Source organism: Orbicella faveolata, unplaced genomic scaffold (genome assembly GCF_042242905.1).
Source record: "Orbicella faveolata isolate gen_17 unplaced genomic scaffold, um_ofav_v1 contig_34, whole genome shotgun sequence".
In the NCBI taxonomy this organism is placed as follows: Eukaryota; Metazoa; Cnidaria; class Anthozoa; order Scleractinia; family Merulinidae; genus Orbicella; species Orbicella faveolata.
In genome coordinates this window covers 24049178-24070949 of record NW_028301563.1, presented here as the reverse complement: position 1 = coordinate 24070949, position 21772 = coordinate 24049178, and the positions used below count along the sequence as shown (strand labels likewise).

At 40.3% G+C, this 21772-nt stretch overlaps 1 protein-coding gene across 1 annotated transcript; it reads right to left on the bottom strand.

Annotated features, from left to right (window-relative positions):
- Positions 1-5927: 5927 nt before the first annotated feature.
- Positions 5928-11219, bottom strand: LOC149105370 (uncharacterized). Its single transcript, XM_089271368.1, has 2 exons — positions 9932-11219; positions 5928-7286 (listed from the first exon to the last, which is right to left on the bottom strand). The coding sequence occupies exons 1-2, from the start codon at positions 10656-10658 to the stop codon at positions 7030-7032; spliced, it is 984 nt and encodes a 327-aa protein (XP_089127494.1). The 5' UTR covers positions 10659-11219; the 3' UTR covers positions 5928-7029.
- Positions 11220-21772: the final 10553 nt, after the last annotated feature.

Genomic DNA, 21772 nt, shown 5'->3' with positions numbered 1-21772 from the left:
ATATTTTGACGAATTTGTTGCAAATTCTTATACCATTCTTTGATGTCCAAATCAACTTTGCACTTTTTCTGCGCATTTCGTAAGAAAGGTGTGTGGTCACTTTTGCTTTATATGACCTGCCACTAAAATTAACATTTTCGGATTCCTTGTTCCCTATATGATAACCTAGTTGAACTAGTAAACTCAATTTTAGCGATCAGTTGGTATAACAAGTCAGTGTAAGAGAGCATAAAAGTTGCAAGATCAAATGCAGCTGATTAGGTACAAAGAATGTAATGTCACAAATTCGGTATCCAATCAATCACCCTGGGCACACACGCCAACGAAAATGCCGGGGTGATTGCATCTCGGATCAACGGACGCGCGCATAAAAATTGAAAACAAATTTCAAAACGGCGGCTTCTGTGCCATTTGAAGATGTTCTCGAAGAAATGACTCGTGTTGACACAGAAGAGGTCCAAGAATCCAGTGACGAGGTAAGCGACAAAACAGAAAAGCTATTGAGTCAGCGGTCAATTGTTTCATAGAATGCAGTGACCTGGGGGAAAACTTCGCATTTCTTTGTTAAACAAGAGGCAAAAAGATTAAGAGGTCTTTACGAACAACGTGCTCGAGGGAAAGATCCTTTTTCCATTTTCTTTGAATCATCATCACTATACGCAGAAGCAGAGTTAAAAGACGAGACCTGTACATGGTTGGATTTAATCTACAGGAGGCTGTCAGCTCGTCGGCGAATTAAGAGACCTTGGTATTTGGAGTTTACCCGTGACATTCCAAAGGAAAGTTTCTTAGCTCTTAAAAGGACCTTTTCAACCACAACAAATCATGACCTGAGAGGAAATGTATGCATGGAAGGAAATCGTAAGGGCTTCTCAATCAGTATTGCATATTTTCCGTCTGTTCTTTACATGTTTCGAATTTTGACAGGAAAGACAATTGAACAGTGTTGTGTCATTACGGTTTCTGTTACACACATTAGTTTTCTTTGCATGACTAAGTTTGCTCTGTACACTTTGTTCTCACTTAACCAATCGGAGTAGATCAGAGCGCTGGACGTTGACCTCACCCGACTGAAACAAAATTATTCTTTAAATTTACTCTTTCACACCTGCACATCCTCATGGTAAACTTTGTTTGTACCAAAACTTAACTAATCAAAGGCTCCTTCGATCTACCTCATGGTATGCGGTAATAATGCTATAAAATTCTGTACTTGGCCTCTTTTTGAACTAAGAAGTGTTCCATTTGTAAGGTGGTTTACTTGAAAAGTGCATCATGTTAATGAGCAGCCAGTAGTTGAGCATTTTTATAGAAATAAGGTGTTCATGTAATATATGTAACGATTTGACAGGAAATATAAGCCTTTAGTGAGGAAGGAGTCTAGATTTAAACACTTATGTGTGTATAGTTTATGTTCAAGTATTTAACATTTTACATTTGGGAGCATATTGACAGATGTTGGTCGCCACAAGTAACAAGCGGTACTTTTCTTAGGGGTTAATCAAATTGGCTATGATTCAATTAAATTTATGAATGGCAGAGTACCTTGGAATGTGATGACTGTAAAAATACAGTTTTTTCCTGGTTAAAATGTATGTGAAGGATTTGTAGTTTGTTCGTTCCTAAGAAATGTAAGTTTTGTCCACTGACTACTATTTGGAAAATAAACATGTATTTGATGCCAGAATGTGAGGACTCTATCCTTCTAGTTCTTAATACGTACCAACGAACAGTTTTTTCGCGTTCAAGAAGCTTAATCGAACAGCGCGAAAATTGGCACTAGAACAAAAATGACGGAGCAGAGGGAGATAGTGGGGTGAGGGGGCAGAGGGGAAGAGGTTGTACGCAACAGACCATCTCAGGTAGGAGACCCCTCCCTGCCCGGCTGGCCGCTCACCACTCTTTTACTTTTCGGTGCAGTTTGGCATCTAAAATGCAGAAAAAAAAGCTACCGTATTTACTCGAATAAACGATGCAGCGTTTGTTAAATTTTTCGCGCCTCAAATGCGGCGCTTGTTCGAGGGTGCTGCTTACTTAAAAAATTGCATGCCACAAAGAAATATTCCTTTTAACGGTATTTTTTCTATCTGTATGAAAATTTTGCAAGAACTAACAATAGCGTCTGTTGATTGTCATCATTTGTCTTTTCGCACACTTTTCATTTCCTTTATCACTAGCGTCTTCATTCAATTTTGATCTCACTGTCCCCTTCAATACTGGTTTTTTAGTTATACCGTAAACCGTTGAATTAGCGTCCCCACCCCCCTCGATTAAGCGCCCCTCCTATCGCCCAAAATTTAAAATAAGCGCCCCCCTCCCCTCCCCCAATTTTGTAGACGAGTAATGAGACAACGAAGGATGTATAGTTTTCGTCACGTAGTATTAGAATGGCACATTGGTTGTTTGTGAACACGTTAAGTGCTAACGGTGGTGCGATTTAAACTTTACGATCAGCTTTTTATGTCGATAAACAGCTTTTGTTGTTGTTAACGAGCATGACGTATTAAAAAAATCATCATGTCAGGCCACGCTTTGGGAAAAATTAAATAGGCGACCCCGTCTTCTTCTAAATTTGAAATAAGCACCCCGGGCGCTATTTCGAGGATTTACGGTACGTTATCCGTCAAATGAGCGTCGCGAGGGAGCCGCGGCGCTTATTCGGGAGCGGCACCTTTTAACTTTGTTTCAAATGCGGCGTTTCTTTGAGGGCTGCGCTTACTTGAGTAAGAAGTTTCTCATTTGTGACTGATCAGTAGAATCATCTCGCAGAGAGAGAAAGGAGGGATTAATTGTAGTCTAGCTTTTTGGTCAGGGAAAAAGGCTTATCATTTTAACAAGTCTGTGCGAAGAGTCACCGATATCGTAACAAGCAAAAGCCTGTCCTACATGTACCATAGTCAGTTTTTGGCGTTCATATCATGTGGGGTGCAGTGCACAGAAAGGTGAGTGGTAAAAGATACTTTTATTTTTTTAGTTGTCTCTCTTTGGACCACACTAAACTATCAGAACACCTGGAAAAGACCACTTTCTTCAGCATTATGATTTGAAATTATCAAAGAAAAGCTGTCTTGGGTCAGAGCCTTGTGTCACTCGATTATTCTTATAAGTATTTGGTCCAGAAAAAATTTTTTTCAGTGAATTGAACATATAAATATAAACGTGATTCAAAGCGCTTTTGTTGTTAAATAACATTGCGTTACATGACAGTGTGACATTCACAACGCGATACAGGATGGAGTAATGAAGGTATCATTGTTGAGCCCAGGAGGGGATTCCCCGGTTTATAGAGAGATGACATGAATAAACTTTCTCAAGCATTTATTGCGAATTATAAACATGTTTCTAGTTTTACTTGACAAGACTTCTTCTATTGCAAGATTTAATAACTATTATAAGGTAACCTGAATTACGAAAAGAAACATTTACAACGAAAATGAACAACCCGTCTTAACAAAAATTGTCGAAATACAATTGACAATGTTATTTAGCTTCTTTTGGTCTCGAGGAGAAACCCTTGAAACTTAGCTTCAGTAGATTAGTCTTCCTACTTGAAATTCTGCTAAAACTGAATTTCAGAAACAACCTGTCATTGTACATCGAACTGGAAAAGCTTGGCAACTTAACAACTTGGCAACTTAACAAAAGTAGCGACATCAGTCAATACAATTAACACTGTTAGTTTTTGTTTCGGCGCCGAGGTCAAAGTATAAACTTAGCTTGACTGAATTAGTTCTTCTACATTAAATTTTTCTAAAGCTTAATTTCAGACACAATCTGTCATTGCACATTGAACTGGAACAGCCAGGCAACTCAACTCCTCATAACAAAACTACCAACTTCAGTGAACACAATTGACATTGAATTGACAATGGAAGTTTCTTTCGCTCCCAAGGTGAAACTGTAAACTTAGTTTCCTTACAATAGTCCTACTCATAATCCTGATCTGCCAAAACTTAATTTCAGAAACAATCTGTCTTCGCACATTGAACTGGAACAGCTACGCAACTCAATCCTGACAACAAAACTATCGATATATAGTGAATACAATTGACAATGTTATTTTCTTTCGGTTCCGAGGTGAGACTATAAACTTAGCTTGACTAAATTAGTTCATCTACACTTGACAATGTTGGTTTCTTTTGCTCCCCGAGGTGAAACTATGAACTTAGCTTCGTTAACGTAGTTCTACTCGAAATTCTGCTGAAGGTCAATTTCAGAAACAATCTGTGATTACACATTGCATTTCAGTTTCAAATTTTGAAGCATAAGCAGTTTTTTAGTAATCTCACCTTCTCCAAGTGAATTAATATCACCATCAAGGATTGTCTTCAACACGTCCTTCCTGATCATTAATCTAACAGTTTGGCCATCTTCTTGAGCAGCGACAATCTTTGCCATTATGCTCCGTTCGCACTGAGACAGTCGCATGTTGTGTCCACAGCGATCACATTGTACAATGTTCTCCGAGGTAACTTGCACTAGTTTTCTGGTACAATTGACACATTTGCTGAAGTGTTCCACTTTCTCAACGGAGAGAATGTTGTCAATCTCAAAAACTTCTTCGTCTAGCTTACGAGCGTCATCACAATCTTCAACGGCAATTTCACTGAAGGATTCGTCTTCCACAACTGTGACCCGTGTGTTTATTGTAGTGGAAATCTTTTTCTGTCCAGACCAAAGACGAATCCCTACAGGACTGAGGCGGTAGATATGACCCAGTCTCAACTGTCGAATATTTGTGTCCCATACGTCAAGACGAATAGATCCAGTGGTATCGGCTAACACAGCTTCGCAAACATCAATAGTGGTCGACACATTTTGTCCTTTGCGCCGTACAGTATGTGGGAATCCAAGATTGATTATCTTTCCTACCATTTCCACCTCATCCCATTCTTCGCAGGTGGCAATTGCTTCCGATACTGTCACTCTTTCGTACCGGCACGCTGCGCTGTTGGTAAACTGGAAGGCATACTCAGACGGTTTAGGAACCGAGACATGAGTCATATCATTGATAATGATTTTCTTTTTATCGTCAGTATACGTGTACTTCTGGAGCTTTATTGGTGTACGGCACTTCTCACTTTCCTCGAAGAGGGATCGTTTGTGCGATGAGTATAAAAGCGCTTCCTGCTTTATTTCATTGGAGGTTTGTAGGCTGATTGTTGCATAGTCAAAGGTATTGCGCCTGTTTCTTTTGGGAGGGCTTACGCTGTGGACGTAAGCTATGATAGGTGCAGTCTTAGTATCGTATCTGTTCGCTGGTTTGACATTAACGGCAACGTTTGGAGAAGACGACTTTGGATTTTCTTGAAAGCGTCTGTCCGCTGGTTTGGCATTAATGGCAACGTCTGGAGAGGGCTCTGGATTCTGTTGAACTGATTTTCCGGTTTGGAATGTGGACTTTTGGACGACTGAGCGGGGTGTTGCTTTTGAAGCTGTTTTCTTCTGGTCCTTGTTACTCCTGACCTTGCCAGACATATTGACTCCACGTGTTCAGAGTACACTGACAAGTGGCATAATTTGGTTTTTATACTGAAAAGACGGATCGAAAATTGCAAACGCTGATTCGCTGAAATTCTCGTTTTATTATTGGCTAGTTAGAATGGCTGTTTCCTATGCGGTCCGTTGAAAGCATGACTCCGAAAAAACAAATCGGAATATGGCGGAATACATTTTCAAGCTTTTTTTTTTCAAGTGTGTACGTAAGCGAGTCCCGGGAAGGCAGTGTTCCAAAATCAGTTCTTTTAAAAGAACCATTTTTCTTACGAAACCTTATCCAGCGTGATTCTCAGGAGGTCCAGGCCGCTCGTGTCATGGACTCCTTTCTCCCTTGCCGTTATATTTTCACAAAAGTGGGTTGGCTTTGAAATCACTTAACATAATTTTTTTGTTTTAACTTTACAAAAAGTTGATTTTTTTTGTTTCAGTTTAGATCATGTGATAGACCTCTGAGAATATTTTTCTCAAAGGTACCAAATTTAAATTCAAATTTCAGTTCCGAATTCAAACAAATTCACAGAAAAAACTGAACGATTTTAAGATATATAATAGAATTGAGAGACTAAAACTTCTGTGCAAAGTGCAGTAAATTGTATGTTGACATGTTTTCATTTGCTTTAAAGGGGTAAGAAGGGTGGTGATGTTACAGCAGGGAGCCCAAAATGCAAGCCACGTACATTTAATTCACATTCATTCATGCAGTCATCTAATCACAAGCCAAGGACAGCTTTCAGTTATGTTCTAATTGAATTAAATCTGCATGAAAGAATGTGAATTAATTAAAATGGGTTACTCTTTAGGCCTCCTTGTTTTACAGTGGAACCCCACCTTTAACCACCCTGTTAATACGACCACCTGGATAATACGACCACTTTATTCTGGCCTAAAAAAACACTCAGTCAGTAATTGTCTTATTTACAGAACTACGTTAATACGACCACCGTGTTAATATGACCAGTTTTCCATGGCCTTAAGGTGGTCGTATTAACAGGGTTCCACTGTAATATCATTTCTCAAATGGCATGTTTTAGGATGGTGTTCTCCACAAACTTCTGGATTGCAAGGTTAGATGGTTACTTTGCAACTGGTATTTATTAAGTAATGAAAGACATTGAGATGCTTTCATGACAAGATTGGCAGTTTATTTGTATAATTCTAGCAAAATGTTTGTTACTGTAATTTTATAGAGTAAAAAATATGAATATGGTTTGCAACTGTACCAGACAGTCTGGAAAGATGCCACAACTGTGTAATAATGTATCTTGATTCCCTCTTTTTATGATACAGCTGACAGTTAGTGATCCATGCTGACTGTACAATTTCTGATACAAGGTAAGTCCAGTAATTCCAAAAGCACAAAATCATCAATATACAAATACAAACATAGTACAAGCACCAGAATTCAGGAAGTAAAGTTGATGCCGCGAGGCATAACTGTTACCCATGAACTGTGGATTGAAGAGTTGTCTCATTTGTAACTAAATCAGGAGATGTTCGGCACAGATTTCCTTCTACTGGAGAGTGTTACTGCTAGATGGTACTTCCTGTGCGTTGTTTGAATATATTGGCTGAAAACGATTGTGAGGAATGTGACATTGATCTCGTTGTAATCACAGACCAATAAGTTGTAATCAATTCCAATGTTATGGGCACTATCACATGAAACTGTGGCTCTTTACAAACTACACGGTGAAAATTCTGAAGCAAGTACATGTAGAACATCATATGGCAGCCAGTGGATGCTTTCAATGCTGTATCTTGTATAGTTTCTGTTTTAAATTTCTTTTCTAAAATGGAATAAAAGTGGGAATCAGTAAGTTTCTAAAATATGTTAATAATCATAAGAAAAAATCAATTGTTTTAATAATCATTTATACAAGAGGTACTATTTTATGATTAATATCTATACATAATAATTGTTTACAGTGGATGTCAACATTAATCATTATTATCACACATGCATGTTCTGTAGAGCTGTAAGTGGACCAGAACAAGAAACAACCATTTCTACTTACCTGAGTACAGTTGCAGAATGGAGGGTATGTGACCCAAAGGGTCACAAGGAGTTTAAAAGGGACTCTTACATGTACATGTATTTATGTAGACACTGATAGTTACTGACCAGAAGTCTAACAAAAACATTCACATTTAATTAAATACTGACTTCAGTTATTCTTTGTTAACACGATTTTAAATTGTAAATGCTACCTTATATAATTAACAGTCATTACAGCCTAAGAAAATGAGTCCATCGTTTTTTTTGTTTTTGTTTTTGTTTTTCTGTTTTGTTTTGTTTTGTTTTTGTTTTTTATTGCTATGCACACAGCTTTATGGTCACACAAGTATGTCTCTAGAACACCTGTTTGAACTCTTGATTCATTCAAATTAGTATAAATGTGATTGATTGTAGTTCTGTTATCAATGGTGAATTCTAAAATATGTTGCATGTATCCATATGACACAATCATTTGTTGGTATAAACTGCTGTTTAGCATGTGCATCATTTACATTACATTATTTACAAAGCTGTCGAGGACATCAAGATTGGCTTATGGTCACTGTAGTAAGACTCTAGTGTACCTGCTGATTGCACAAGGTGTGGTACATTTGTATAAATGTGATCTATCTGTGTGCGGTAGTCAGTAGTATACTGGTTAATCAACTGCGTGTATCCTTTATTTGTCATTAGAAATGCTTTAACAGCTTTTTGTTCTGTACTGTCCTGCATCAGGTTAACATTGAAATCTCCAAGTAGTACAGTAGGAATTGTAGGTTCCATCAATACTGAATTATGAAGATGAGTAAGGGCTTCAATCAAGTGTGAAATTCTAATAATTTTTGAGCGGTAGATACCTACAATGTGAAAATTTGCAACTGGATCGTTAAGAACTGTTACAATAACTTCTATGTCATTAGTATTAAACCTGTATGGAATTTCAGTACAGTTCAAATCATTTTTAATATACAAAGCAGTTCCATAGGAAGTCCTGATGTTAGAATGATTGAAGTCATTTCTGTAAAGAGTAAATCCAGGTAGCTCATATGTATCATCTCTATCTGACAAGCAAAGTTTTGTTTCAACAAAAATGTTAACATCAGCCTTTTGAATGTTGTAATCAGTTCGAACATCGTGAATATGTAAGTGGAGAGATCTAACATTCTGAAACAAGACTGTTTTTGTTTGGGGTGAATCTAAGTTTACCTGCAAGACTGCTAAAGGCTTGAGGCTTGCCTCTGTTCTCAGTCTACTCATTTCATTTTTAACTTTCTCGGTGACCTTAATTTTTTTCTCATTCAAATTGAGAACATGTACTGAAGAACTGTTTCGTACTCGGCTCAGGCCGACATAATGCATGTGCTCTCTTGTTGATGATTGAAAATCAACAACTGCTTCATTTAGTGTATCTCCTTGACAACGGTGAATAGTCAGCAGCAGGTCTAAGTGGAAATTGACGTCGAAGAATTTGTACCTTACTTTTTTTTTTATTAATTTGGAATTGTTTTGTAACTTCTAAAATTGGTGTCCAGTTTTTATTTATGCCTGTGTTGTACAAATGTGCATGTTCTTTGCACCACTTTCTGCCTATTTCAAGATGTGGAAATGATACCCAAATAATACTTGGTCTGGTTGAATTATCAACTCTGTAGTCTATGTTCTCTACCATACACTCTGCGCCATTTGTTAGACCATCAGTCACATCAATATTAGTTGTTAGGTCATATTTTGCCTCAATTGCTACTGATACTAGTGAATATAAACCCATTGTCTTTGTTGCATCATCTGGGATTTTATTTTTTATTTGTTTCTTGAGATCATCTGAAATGTCTCCACCTATAATGTCCACAGCCTTAATCTGAGCTTTGTCAGTTCTAGATAGCGCATACAGAGCATTATTGTGGGCATCTACTGATGCATTTGTAGTAAATAAATGTGTCGTGTTGATTGGATAATTATCACTTTCTGGTGTTACATTCAGGAGTCGTTGTTTTAAAATGGCTATATCATCATCAGAATGTTTTCCCTCTCTCAAGCGATTAAGTAGCTCTGCAAATTGCTTGTCATCTTTTTGTCTCATTATTTCCGTCAATTCGAAGAGGGAGAAGTATTCTGTCCAAATGTTAGTTGCGAAAGCATTGTAGCCATATTGAGAATTTTCAAATATCCACTTATCAAAAACTGGTTTTAACTGGAAAAGATCTCCAACAGTTATCACACTTATTCCACCAAATGGCTCGTTGGTTCTCATTATTTGTTGCAATCTTAAGTTCAAAAAGTTGAACATACCACTTCCAACCATAGAGATCTCATCAATAAATATAACTTTAAGTTTCTTCAGTTGGGTTCTAATAGTGTTTAGTCTGTCACTATCCAGTGTACAATCTTCAAAACCTCTATTGGCAGGTATTGTAAAAGTAGAGTGTAATGTGTTACCTTTTATGTTGAATGCTGCTTTACCAGTGGGGGCTGTTTTTACAACTTTGACATCATCTGGATTTTCGCCCGCAATAGAATTCAGATACCTTATCAGTGCTTCATACAATGCATTGGTAACTGTACTTTTGCCAACTCCAGCACCTCCACTTAAGAACAATCTAAGAGGATCATTTTTAGTTTTCACTGAATGTAGGACATGATAAAAAAAAAACTGTCTTAGTTCTTCATTTAAAGAGCGTACAAGTGCATAATAATCATTGTCAGACATGCGCCTCATAAGGAGTTCTTCATCATCATTATTTCTGGGGAAAATACCAATGTCATTAAGCAAATCATAGTGACTATGGTGCTTGTTTTTTCCAGGGTGAAAGCAACCAAATAATTCACTAGGTTTCTGCTTGACTGCACAGTCCTGCTTATTTAGATGTTCCGCATTTGGAGCAACATTATCAAAGTTGTCATATTTCGCATTATTCATATCTTCCATTGCTTTATCAAGTATTTCTGAATGGTATTCATATTGGCGCCTATTGCAGAGAATCTCATCCCTAACCTGTTCAAATCTCTCTTGGTAAGTTTGACAGTCTTTAATCAAATCACTGCTTTCCTTTCGCCATGATGTATAAAGCATTAGTTGCTCTCTATAATGGTTTTCTGGGTCTTTATCTTTATGGTACCTGACAGAGCGGATTATTTTAGGCTTTTTCCCTTTTACTAGTTTCATATCTCCTTTTAGTTTGTATTCATTTGGTTCACATTCAGACTCAATGACATTAATACTATCAGGGTCATCATCAGTGTTGTCTTCAAAATTAGTTTCTGGTAGAAAATCATCAATGTCTGTGAATGATGCGTTAATATTACTAGCACTACTGCTATCACCTTCCTTATCTTTAACACAGTTAAACAATGCAACAAAGTCAGCCAAGCACAACCTTTCCAATTGTTTTGGGTCTTCTTTGATAACGTTTAATGATATTGTCAGATTCTATGTCAGTTGAGTTGTCAGGCAACTCCTTGAGCTTATCTAATTTCTTTAACAAAAATGCCCTTTCATCTGGAGGTGAGGTGCTGATAAATTGAAAATCTCGGGAGGATCTTCTCATTGGCATTTGTAATACAAGATACACAGCTTCTTGAGCACTAATTTCAACTGCATTTAGAAATTTGTTTCCAATCTGCCTTACTCTGTTTGTGATATCTTTGTTGCCAGATTTAGCTTCTTCAGATGCTTTTTCTAGAAGTCTGCTCATACCTCTCTGCCTTTTTGTAATACAGGACAGTATGTAGGTAGCACATGCATAAAGATCTAGTACATATTGCATGTCCATGTTCGCTCGCCAAGCTTTTAGCAAATTAGTGTTGTAACTATTGATCCGTATTTCTGATGGTGCCCTTTTCAAAAATAATGTGTTACGCTTTAATGTATGTCTTATAGCTAAGATATAACTTTCTTCAGTCAATTGTAATTTGTTGAGAAAATTTTCAAAACTGGTATCTTCACCATATTTCATGTTGTCAAGAACTTCTTTTATTTTTTCAGCATTTTCTTTTATCTGTTTCTTGTTCTCTTCATCAAAGCAGGAGTTGTCAAGAGGTGTTAAAATCACTGTCTTTGGCATAGGAGGCAGTGGAAAATTAAACCTACATATCTTATGCCCTGCCTTCTTACATGTCTTGGCATTCCTGTGCATCTGTAAGTTTACAAGCTCTTCCATTTCACTGGAAGTTTCTGGGTTATGGCAAGTAACATACTTATCAACAAAGCTCACAATTTCTTCACTAGAACTTTTTTTCATATTGCGGGGCTTCCTTTACCCAAAATAAACCATGGATATGTGGGCTTCCTCTTTGTTGAAATTCAACTCTGTAAAAATAATCAGCTATTTCTCCTATTGGCATTACACTGCTCTTTAATACATCACAAATAAATAACTGAACCATGTGTTCAAAGTTTCTAGCACACGTGACTGGATCCTTTTGTATCAAATCTGATTTCTGTTCCCATGTCATTTGTTTGATTTCCACATCAGTATACTCTTTGCTATCTACAATTCTGCCTAAAGTTTTAAGAAGATGAGTCCACCTTGTTTCAGCAGCTGAGAAAGAGCAAAACCATGCAGGATTGCCAAGTTGACGAATCATAGCAAACAAGTCTTTTTTGCATTTTTCGAAATACGGTGGTGAAGATCTAAGATTCCTTAAGTGGCTGTCCCGCTAAAAGCGGTCCACTCTGTATCAATCAGCTAAACTCAAGAAAGACGGGACAACAGAAGTCCGGCAAGAAAACACAAGCACAGGCTTTATTTCAAGTGAAGTCCACATGGAACTGACGCCATCTAACATACGGGAACTAAATGACGTAACGATGTAACGATATGTCACGCAACATGTCACATCTCCCCCAATATAGAAAAAGCAAGTAAAAATGAAATATGAAATAAAATAAAATAAGAAAATAATGAGCCATGCAAATCTAGCATAATAAATGTTCATTGGCAAGTGTTCAATGTCTATAACCCCTTCAAAGTCCAATGATCATGGGCCTGGCCTTGTAGCCACACAGCAAGTTCTATTAAGTCTCTTTAGTATTGAAATGTCAATGTTCAATAATAGTGAACCATAACAAGTGTTCAACAAACTAATCAAACATGCGATGCTAAAGTTAGGTTCAGTGTTCAGTACTCAAGGTTCAGTAACTGAGGCCAAGAAGCATGACAGTCAAGTATTGTAATCTGCGAGATAGGATGGTCTTTTTACAATCCGTCCTGAGCGGGTCCTTGTTATCACACCACAGTCCGACTCAGCTATCTCTCGGTTGAGTTCAACAAGGGAAGTACCGGTATCCAGGGTGCTGCTTGACTCTCCTTGACAAGTTGAGTCACCGGTTGTGTCAGGAGTGTTTGAGACTTGTGGTGGTAAATTAGTAGTAACCTCAGGAGGCAGCTCATTGGTTCTCTTCAGATGAACTCTGTTTCGTCTGTAAGACGTCCCATCTCCTGTCTCCACTTCATATGACCTCTCATCGAGCCTTTCCACGACAACTCCCTTCTTCCACTCCTTTTTTCCCAGTACAAACGGCTTCATTCGCACAGTGTCACCCTCGCTCAGAGGGGGTAGATCTCGGGCGTTGGTGTTGTAATACCGGGCTTCCCTTTGCTGGACTTCCTTCAATTTCTCTCTCTCGTGAGCCGAGTTGAGTGTCCTTGGCTCCAACAGGGTGCTAGTTGTAGGCAGTAGAGTTCTTGTTCTTCTATTCATGAGCCTCTGGACTGGACTGCTTCCAATGCCTTGTGATGGGGTGTTGCGTTCAGCAAGGAGCCCCAAGTAGAAATCGTCTCCAGCTTTGGCAGTCTTGCGAAGCAGTCGTTTGGCAGATTTGACAGCTGCCTCTACCTTGCCATTGGCTTTGCTGTTGTAGGGGGATGTAACACTATGCTCAATGTCCCAGGTCTTTGTCATTCTCTTGAATTCTGCAGCTGTAAATTGAGCGCCATTGTCACTTACGAGCTGACATGGACTGCCATGTCTGGCAAAATGAGCCTTGAGTTTCTTCACCACAGTCTCAGCATCTACACGGTGCAGCTTGTCCAGTTCCCAATAGCCACTATAGTAATCCACTGTCACCAGGTAGTCTGTCTGGTTCAGGGAGAATGGATCAACAGCTACTTTCTCCCACGGCCTCTGTGGCACTTCATGGGACATGAGGGTCTCTTTGCCATGCGAGATTTCAAACAGCCTACAGGGCTCGCAGGTTGAAATCCAGTGTCTGAGTTCAGAGTTCATGCCAGGCCAATACACACTTTCCCGTGCCCTCCTGAGACAGCCTTCAACACCAGCATGGGATGCATGTATGTCTCTCTTTACTTCGGCCCTAAGTCCCTGGGGTACAACAAGGCGCTCACCTTTGAAAACGAGCCCATCATAAATGCTAAGCTCATCTCTCATGCTGTAGTAGGGGACCAGTTGGGAAGGAACGTTGGACTTCTCCTCAGGCCAGCCTTTCAGTATGGTGCTCTTCAGGGCTTGTAAGGTGTCGTCTTGTTCAGTCTCCACTCGAAACTTCTGTAACTTCCCTTGTCCAATGGGCAGGAATTGGACGGCATTGACAACTTCAAATTCATTGCAGGTTTCTTGGCCATCAGCTAGTAGGTATGATCGGCTCATCATGTCTGCCAAGTGCTGTGTGTGACCCGGAGAATACTGCACTTCTATGTCATAGGCCAGACTTCTGAGCAACATGCCTTGTAGACGTTTCGGTGCCCTGTCAAGCGGTTTTTTGGTGATGGCTTCAAGTGGCTTGTGGTCCGATCTGACAACTACCCGGCGACCAAAGGCAAAGTGGTGCCACTTCTCCAGTGCAAAGACAATAGCAAGCATCTCCTTTTCTATGGTGGCATAACGGGTCTCAGGATCTGTAAGTGCTCTGCTAGCGTATGCCAGTGGTCGACCTTCTTGCATAAGTGCGGCACCAATTCCCAGGCTGCTGGCATCACACTGTATAACAAGCTCTTTGTCAGGACTGTAGTAGGCAAGGATTGGAGCCTGGGTGACTAGTTGTTTTACTTCATTGAAAGCTTTGTCTTCAGCATCGCCCCAGTACCATTCGACTCCCTTTTGTGTAAGTCTTCTGAGTGGTTCCATTACTTGGGAAAGCTTTGGAAGGAATTTTGCAAGATAATTAACAGTTCCGTTAAGTCTTTCAATGTCCTCCTTGGTCTTTGGTGTTTGCAGCTTTAGGATAGCTTCTACCTTACTTGGATCTGGTTTCAGACCCTCTGTAGTGAGTTGGTGCCCCATGAAATCCAGTTGTTTCACTCTCAGGGTCACTTTCTCCTTGTTGAGGCGGATGGATTTCTCTTCGCAGCGCTGGAGGAGTGATGTGAGGTTTCTGTCATGGTCCTGCGTGGCATCCTCAATGGTGTCTCCAACACCATAGATCAATATGTCATCAGCTATACAGGCAACACCCACCAGTCCTTCCAGGGCTTGATGGAGGCATTTTTGGAAGATCTCAGAGCTAACAGAGAGTCCAAAGGGAAGACGTCTCCACCTGTACCTCCCGAATGGGGTAGAGAAAGTGGTAAGCAGACTGGACTCTTCTTCCAAGGTACAGTGCCAATAACCATGACTCAGATCAACTTTGCTGAAAACTTTCGCCTTTGCAAGGTCAGGGAGGATGTCATCCAGTACAGGAAGCTGGTAGTGTTCCCGCTTTAACGCGAGGTTAAGGGATCGTGGATCTATGCAGATCCGAAGACTTCCATCCTTTTTGGTTGCAATTGCCATCTGATTTACCCGGTCGGTGGGTTCATCTACGGGAGCGAGAACTCCTACCCCGACCAGTCTGTCAAGCTCCTGCTTAACCTGATCTCGCAGCTCAACAGGCAGCCTTTTCGGTGGACGAAGTACCGGCTCTGCATCGGGCTTGATGGTCAGACGTACAGAGCCAGATAAGGTGCCAATGTCGCCATTGAATACATCAGGAAAAGCTTTTAAGACGTCTTGCTGGCCTTCAACTACTCCATTAACACTTTCAAACTTATCATAGTTGACTGTGATCAGCTTCATCTTCTCAGCTGCCTTGCGACTCAGCAGTGGGGTTAGTTCAGCTTCAACAACAACAAACTTCACCATGTACTTCTTGGAGGTTTTGGGGTTCTCTAGGACGAGTTTACAGGTACCAAGTGCTTTCATTTTTGCTTTGTTCCACATTTCGAGGGAAATGTTGGATGGCTGAATTTCACTGTTGCCTATGCAATTTCTGGGAATGATGCTGACAGTAGCTCCACAGTCTATTTGCAGTTTGACTGGGCTGGAGTTAATGTTCATTTCACAATAGATTGGCTTATCCTTCCTAGATGCAACACCATTGACAAAAGCATTAAGGGTCTTTACAGAGGCCACATCCGAGTCGGAGTCAGAGGAGTCACAGGCCTGATTCACTAGGTGCACCTTTCCTTTCGTCTCACAGACCACAGAGCCCTTCCAGTGATTCATTTTCCCGCATGCATTGCACCGTTTACCCCATGCAGGACACAATTCTTTTTTCAGAACATGAGTCTGCAAGCAGAATTTGCACTTGAGCTTTCGTGACTGCGTGGTTTTCCTGTCAGATGATGGTTCAGAGGGGTCACTCCGTTTGCCATTCGCTCTACGTGATTGGTTTACCCAGTGGACTTCCTCAACTTTTTCACTCGCACCAATTGCCTGCAGTTGAGTTGTGGCACTTTCAGATGTGCGGCAAATATCAATACATCTCGTTAAATCCAGCTTTCGTTCTTGAAGGAGCCTTTTTCTGGCATCGCCATTTCTGATGCCGAGAACAATACGGTCTCGAAGAAGAGAATCAGTCATTCGAGGGCAAGTGCAAAAGTTACATGTTTCAGCCATGTTTCGTAGTGCGATCAGGTATGCATCGAAGCTTTCGCCGACTTCTTGATTTCTTTGGTTGAACTTGAAGCGTTCATACGTCTCGTTGACTTCACCCGTGAAGTACTCGTCAAACTTGGCTATTATGGTGTCGACCTTTTCGGGGTCTTCGCCGGTGTTGTACCGAAAGGCGTTGAAGATCTCCAATGCACCTTGACCGATGGTACAGAGAAAAAGGGCTTTTTGATATTGAGCATCTTGGCTGGTAATCTTCGCTACAACCGCGTAGTTAATCCAGGTTTGTTTCCATAATTTCCACTTTTTCGGCGAACAGTCCGCAAGGTTGAGTGGAGCAGGAGGTTTTACATGTGGTAATGGCGGGCGATTCGGTTGAGCAGCGCTCAAGGTTTGTGCAGAAACGGCGTCAGCTTCAACTCCGGTTGCAGGCATGACTTGCAGCGGTTCTGAGCAGATTCCCACCGCTGCTACCATGTATCAATCAGCTAAACTCAAGAAAGACGGGACAACAGAAGTCCGGCAAGAAAACACAAGCACAGGCTTTATTTCAAGTGAAGTCCACATGGAACTGACGCCATCTAACATACGGGAACTAAATGACGTAACGATGTAACGATATGTCACGCAACATGTCACACACTCGACTTCGGGACCAAAAATAATTTTCCTTCATTTTTTGTCAGTGAAAAGGGTTTGACACATATATAGAAAAAAGCAATTTATTATTTTCCAATTCCTTATTTTTGCTTTGCTACGAGCCAAAATTGAATTTTGGCCGAACTGAGGTTGCCGACCGTGATCAGAAAGGTAAAATTTACCGATTTTGTGAAGCGTGCTACGTCGCCAAAAATGCAGCTCACGGAATTTCGTTTTCATTCGAATTTTAAGGTGCATTCATTACTTTGACTGACGAAATATGGAAACTTTTCGAAATATTCTAAGCTTACCAGCGAGGCTGGAAGACACCCTACTCCGAGGCCTTTGATCACCTACTAAAAATTTAGCCAAATTTGACGGGGAAAATCTCAAAAGTTGGGTCTAAATGAAGCCTAAAAAGCACATCACAGTAAATTTCATACCTTAATAAACCGTTCTATAAGTTCAAACCGGTGGGTATCTCCTTGGATTCCACGCGAGAACAGATTAAAATCTGCCACAGTCAGTGTGTTTACATAGCCATCGTTCGTATCAAAGCTCATTTGTATAACCCTAGTACCCGGTGAAAATACATCTTCTTCCGTTCAGGTTCGTTTGTTGACCTTCTGAGTAGTGGCAAAACGCTTCCTTTAATACTTGTGTACTCTCTATATCCAGTTTTCAGGTGAAGGTTGGGTTAAAGCTGATCAATTCTCAAGACATTGCGAGACTCCAAAAGCAAATAAATTATGGCGCCGGTCTGCAGAAATTAACCGTAGCCGTCGTCCTGACCCTTCAATAAATTCTGCCGCAGAGGTAGCACTAGGAGAAGAAGAAAATCGTAAGTTTTCATTTACCGTTTAATGGCAACTGAATCCTGCACTACTGCCAAGACTACAGGGAGCTTGAGGGCTATATGCCCGAATTTGAAAAACAACAACAACGAACACTTGCCGGTTGCATCGCCGCTGGGAAATGAACCGGAATGAACACGACACGCTTGAATGGAACTATGTTTTGCGATGAATGATGGGCTTTACTTCTGTTTTATGCTTGATGCTTGTCTTTTAGTATCTTGCACAGCGCATAAAATAAACTTCGGGACCCGTTTATCGGGCCGTTTATACAACGAAAGCTGCACCGGCTTCGTCAAAATGTCACACAAGTTGTAACGCGACCAATTACCCGGGAGGGGGATACTCCCTTATATGGGCTATATAGGTATCTGTATGTGAGGCCCCAAAGAGTAGGGTTTTTCAGCCGTTTGGGTCATAAATAGGGTATCGATTTTGGCCATTTTGGTTATAAATTGGGTATGGTTATAGCACTCTAGTCTTGAATTCGGTATGTTTCTTAGCAGAAGCTACTTTTCCATCATTATCAATAGGACCTTCAACAAAAGCCCTTCATAGCGTATGTTTACGGCAACTGTGTCAGCCGCAACGGTCATAAATAGGCTATCGAATTTTAAGTCAGGTCATAAATAGGGTAGCAAAAAAAAAAACAGATTTTGGTCATGAAGAGGGTAAGGGTTTTCGGAAGGGGGCCGCACACCCCCACTCAACTTTTCTGGAGGTACCCCAGTAAGAGTGCATGTCCCATTACTTAACCATATCTTTCGCGAGGCGGAGAAATCAGAGACAAACTACTATTATGGCCAATAATTCTGGTGTCGTCAGCAAAAATGGGAAGGGTAGTAGTCCTATAAACACAAAGTGAGTAATCGGCCTCTCAACATCTGCACGCACTTCGATATAGACGTTTTTTGGAAGGTTTCTTGGTCCCATCTTTTGATTTTCTTCCATGCATTGTGTTTTCTATGAAAAACGAACGGCTGATAACGGGAAAGGAAAAGTGAATTTTAGGTCCATGTCTGCTTCCTCCGCCCTCATGTATTAACAACTCCTTATATTTTCCGAGGAGAGGTAGATAAAAATGGAAAAGGTGCAATGATTGTCGTCGTTCGGTCATACTGAAAAGATTGCACTAGTCCAAAAAATTAATGGGTGGCTTTTTCATTATCAATATTGAAATGAGAAAATCTTGCCAAATCTAATGATCGGCGCGCGTGGGGTAGGGGATTTGCCCTCGGCCCCTGGTAATTGGCCCGGGGGGGGGGGGGGGTACTTCCAGAAAAGTTGAGTTGGGTTGTGCGGCTCCCTTCCCAAAACCCTTACCCTCGTTATGGCCAAAATCTGCGTTTTTTGCTACCCTATTTATGACCTGACTTAAAATTCGATAGCCTATTTATGACCGTTGCGGCTGACACAGTTGCCGTGAACATACGTTATGAAGGGCTTTTGTTGAAAGTCCAATTGATAATGATGAAAAAGTAGCTTCTGCTAAGAAACATACCGAATTCAAGACTAGAGTGCTATAACCATACCCAATTTATAACCAAAATGGCCAAAATCGATACCCTATTTATGACCCAAACGGCTGAAAAACCCTACTCTTTGGGGCCTCACATACAGATACCTATATAGCCCATATAAGGGAGTATCCCCCTCCCGGGTAATTGGTCGCGTTACAACTTGTGTGACATTTTGACGAAGCCGGTGCAGCTTTCGTTGTATAAACGGCCCGATAAACGGGTCCCGAAGTTTATTTTATGCGCTGTGCAAGATACTAAAAGACAAGCATCAAGCATAAAACAGAAGTAAAGCCCATCATTCATCGCAAAACATAGTTCCATTCAAGCGTGTCGTGTTCATTCCGGTTCATTTCCCAGCGGCGATGCAACCGGCAAGTGTTCGTTGTTGTTGTTTTTCAAATTCGGGCATATAACCCTGAAGCTCCCAGTAGTCTTGGCAGTAGTACAGGATTCAGTTGCCATTAAACGGTAAATGAAAACTTACGATTTTCTTCTTCTCCTAGTGCTACCTCTGCGGCAGAACTGTATTGAAGGGTCAGGACGACGGCTACGGTTAATTTCCGCAGACCGGCGCCATTATTTACTTTTGGAGTCTTGCAAGTCTTGAGAATTGATCAACTTCAACGGAACCTTCACCTCAAAATTGGATCTAGAGTGTACACAAGTATTAAAGGAAGCTTTTTGCCACTACTCAGAAGGTCAACAAACGAACCTGAACGGAAGAAGATGTATTTTTACCGGGTGCTAAGGTTATACAAATGAGCTTTGATACGAGCGATGGCTATGTAAACACACTGACTGTGGCAGATTTTAATCTGTTCTCGCGTGCAATCTAAGGGGATAACCACCGGTTTCAACTTATAGAACGGTTTATTAAGGTATGAAATTTACTGTGATGTGCTTTTTAGGCTTCATTTAGACCCAACTTTTGAGATTTTCCCCGTCAAATTTGGCTAAATTTTAGTAGGTGATCAAAGGCCTCGGAGTAGGGTGTCTTCCAGCCTCGCTGGTAAGCTTAGAATATTTCGAAAAGTTTCCATATTTCGTCAGTCAAAGTAATGAATGCACCTTAAAATTCGAATGAAAACGAAATTCCGTGAGCGGCATTTTTGGCGACGTAGCACGCTTCACAAAATCGGTGAATTTTACCTTTCTGATCACGGTCGGCAACCTCAGTTCGGCCAAAATTCAATTTTGGCTCGTAGCAAAGCAAAAATAAGGAATTAGAAAATAATAAATTGCTTTTTTCTATATGTGTCAAACCCTTTTCACTGACAAAAAATGAAGGAAAATTATTTTTGGTCCCGAAGTCGAGTGGACCGCTTTTAGCGGGACTGCCACTTAAAACTCTGAACCCTTCATCAAGATGCACAAGCTTATTAAGATAATTCTCTGATTTCAGGTCACCAGCAGTGTATTTCTTTCCCTTTGTCTTACACTTTCTGAGAGCAATAGAAGCGCTATCTTGAATTTGCTTGATTTGAAGTTTTTTCAGCTTGTAAAAAATATTTGGCACAGACTTTGCAACTCTTCTATCCTGACACCTTAATTCCCACTTGGCAACTGTACTATACGTTACAGGGACCTTTCTTTCATTGTTGTCAGGTCTTCGTTTTCCACAGAATAATGTAGGGAATGATAGATATTCAGAATCTTTATCCATGAATATTCCTAATGGTTTGTCTCCTTCTCCTGGTGCAAAAGAAATAATTCTATCTCCATTTTCTGTAATATCTGGTTCCTGCAATAGTGTATCTGTTACTCCTGAAGGACGTTCATCAACTTCACACCAACCATCATCATTAGCTTTTTCTCTGTCTGGATTATGAACATCAGCAGTGCAAATACTGTTTTGACAATTTGTTACAATTTCATTACTTTGCACATCAGCACTGGATGTATTAGGGTTTTCAACAAATTCACTCCACTCTTCATGGGTGCTTGATTATGAAGTTATGTCATCTACCCATGCATTCTGCACTTTTATGCCTTCAGTTTTAAATAATTCACTAGTGTCTACAAGATATTTGGCTGCATCTAATACTTTCTTAGGTCTGACATTCTGAAATTGATAGTGACGCTTGTAACCAAGTCGCCTTTTAAGTTTTATTGGAATGGTCTGTGATTCACCTATTGGCCTTGGGAGACAGTGAGCAGTTGAATTCACATCACTTGGCACATTGACAATGTTTCCATGAATAGACAATTGACCACCTCTAGGCAGTTCACGGATTTGCATAAAAGGTATACGAGGTGATATTAGTCGCTCCTCTAGTGAAGTCAAATTCAATACATCAGGCTTATAAGGAAAACCCATCTTATTGGCTTTAGAACAGCTGAGTAACCTGCCTTTTTTAGAGTTGAATTGGAAGTTATGCAGATCCACTCAGTATCATTGACACTTTTAAAACCAGTAAGACAGGACTCAACAATGTCTG

Bases quoted from the DNA above. Each gene is read 5' to 3' on its own strand.
- LOC149105370 (XM_089271368.1), bottom strand. From the start codon at position 10,658: ATGAAACTAGTAAAAGGGAAAAAGCCTAAAATAATCCGCTCTGTCAGG. The intron at 7,287-9,931 runs GTAACACATTAC...ATTCCATTTTAG, and splicing joins AGCAGCATTCAACATAAAAG to AAAAGAAATTTAAAACAGAA.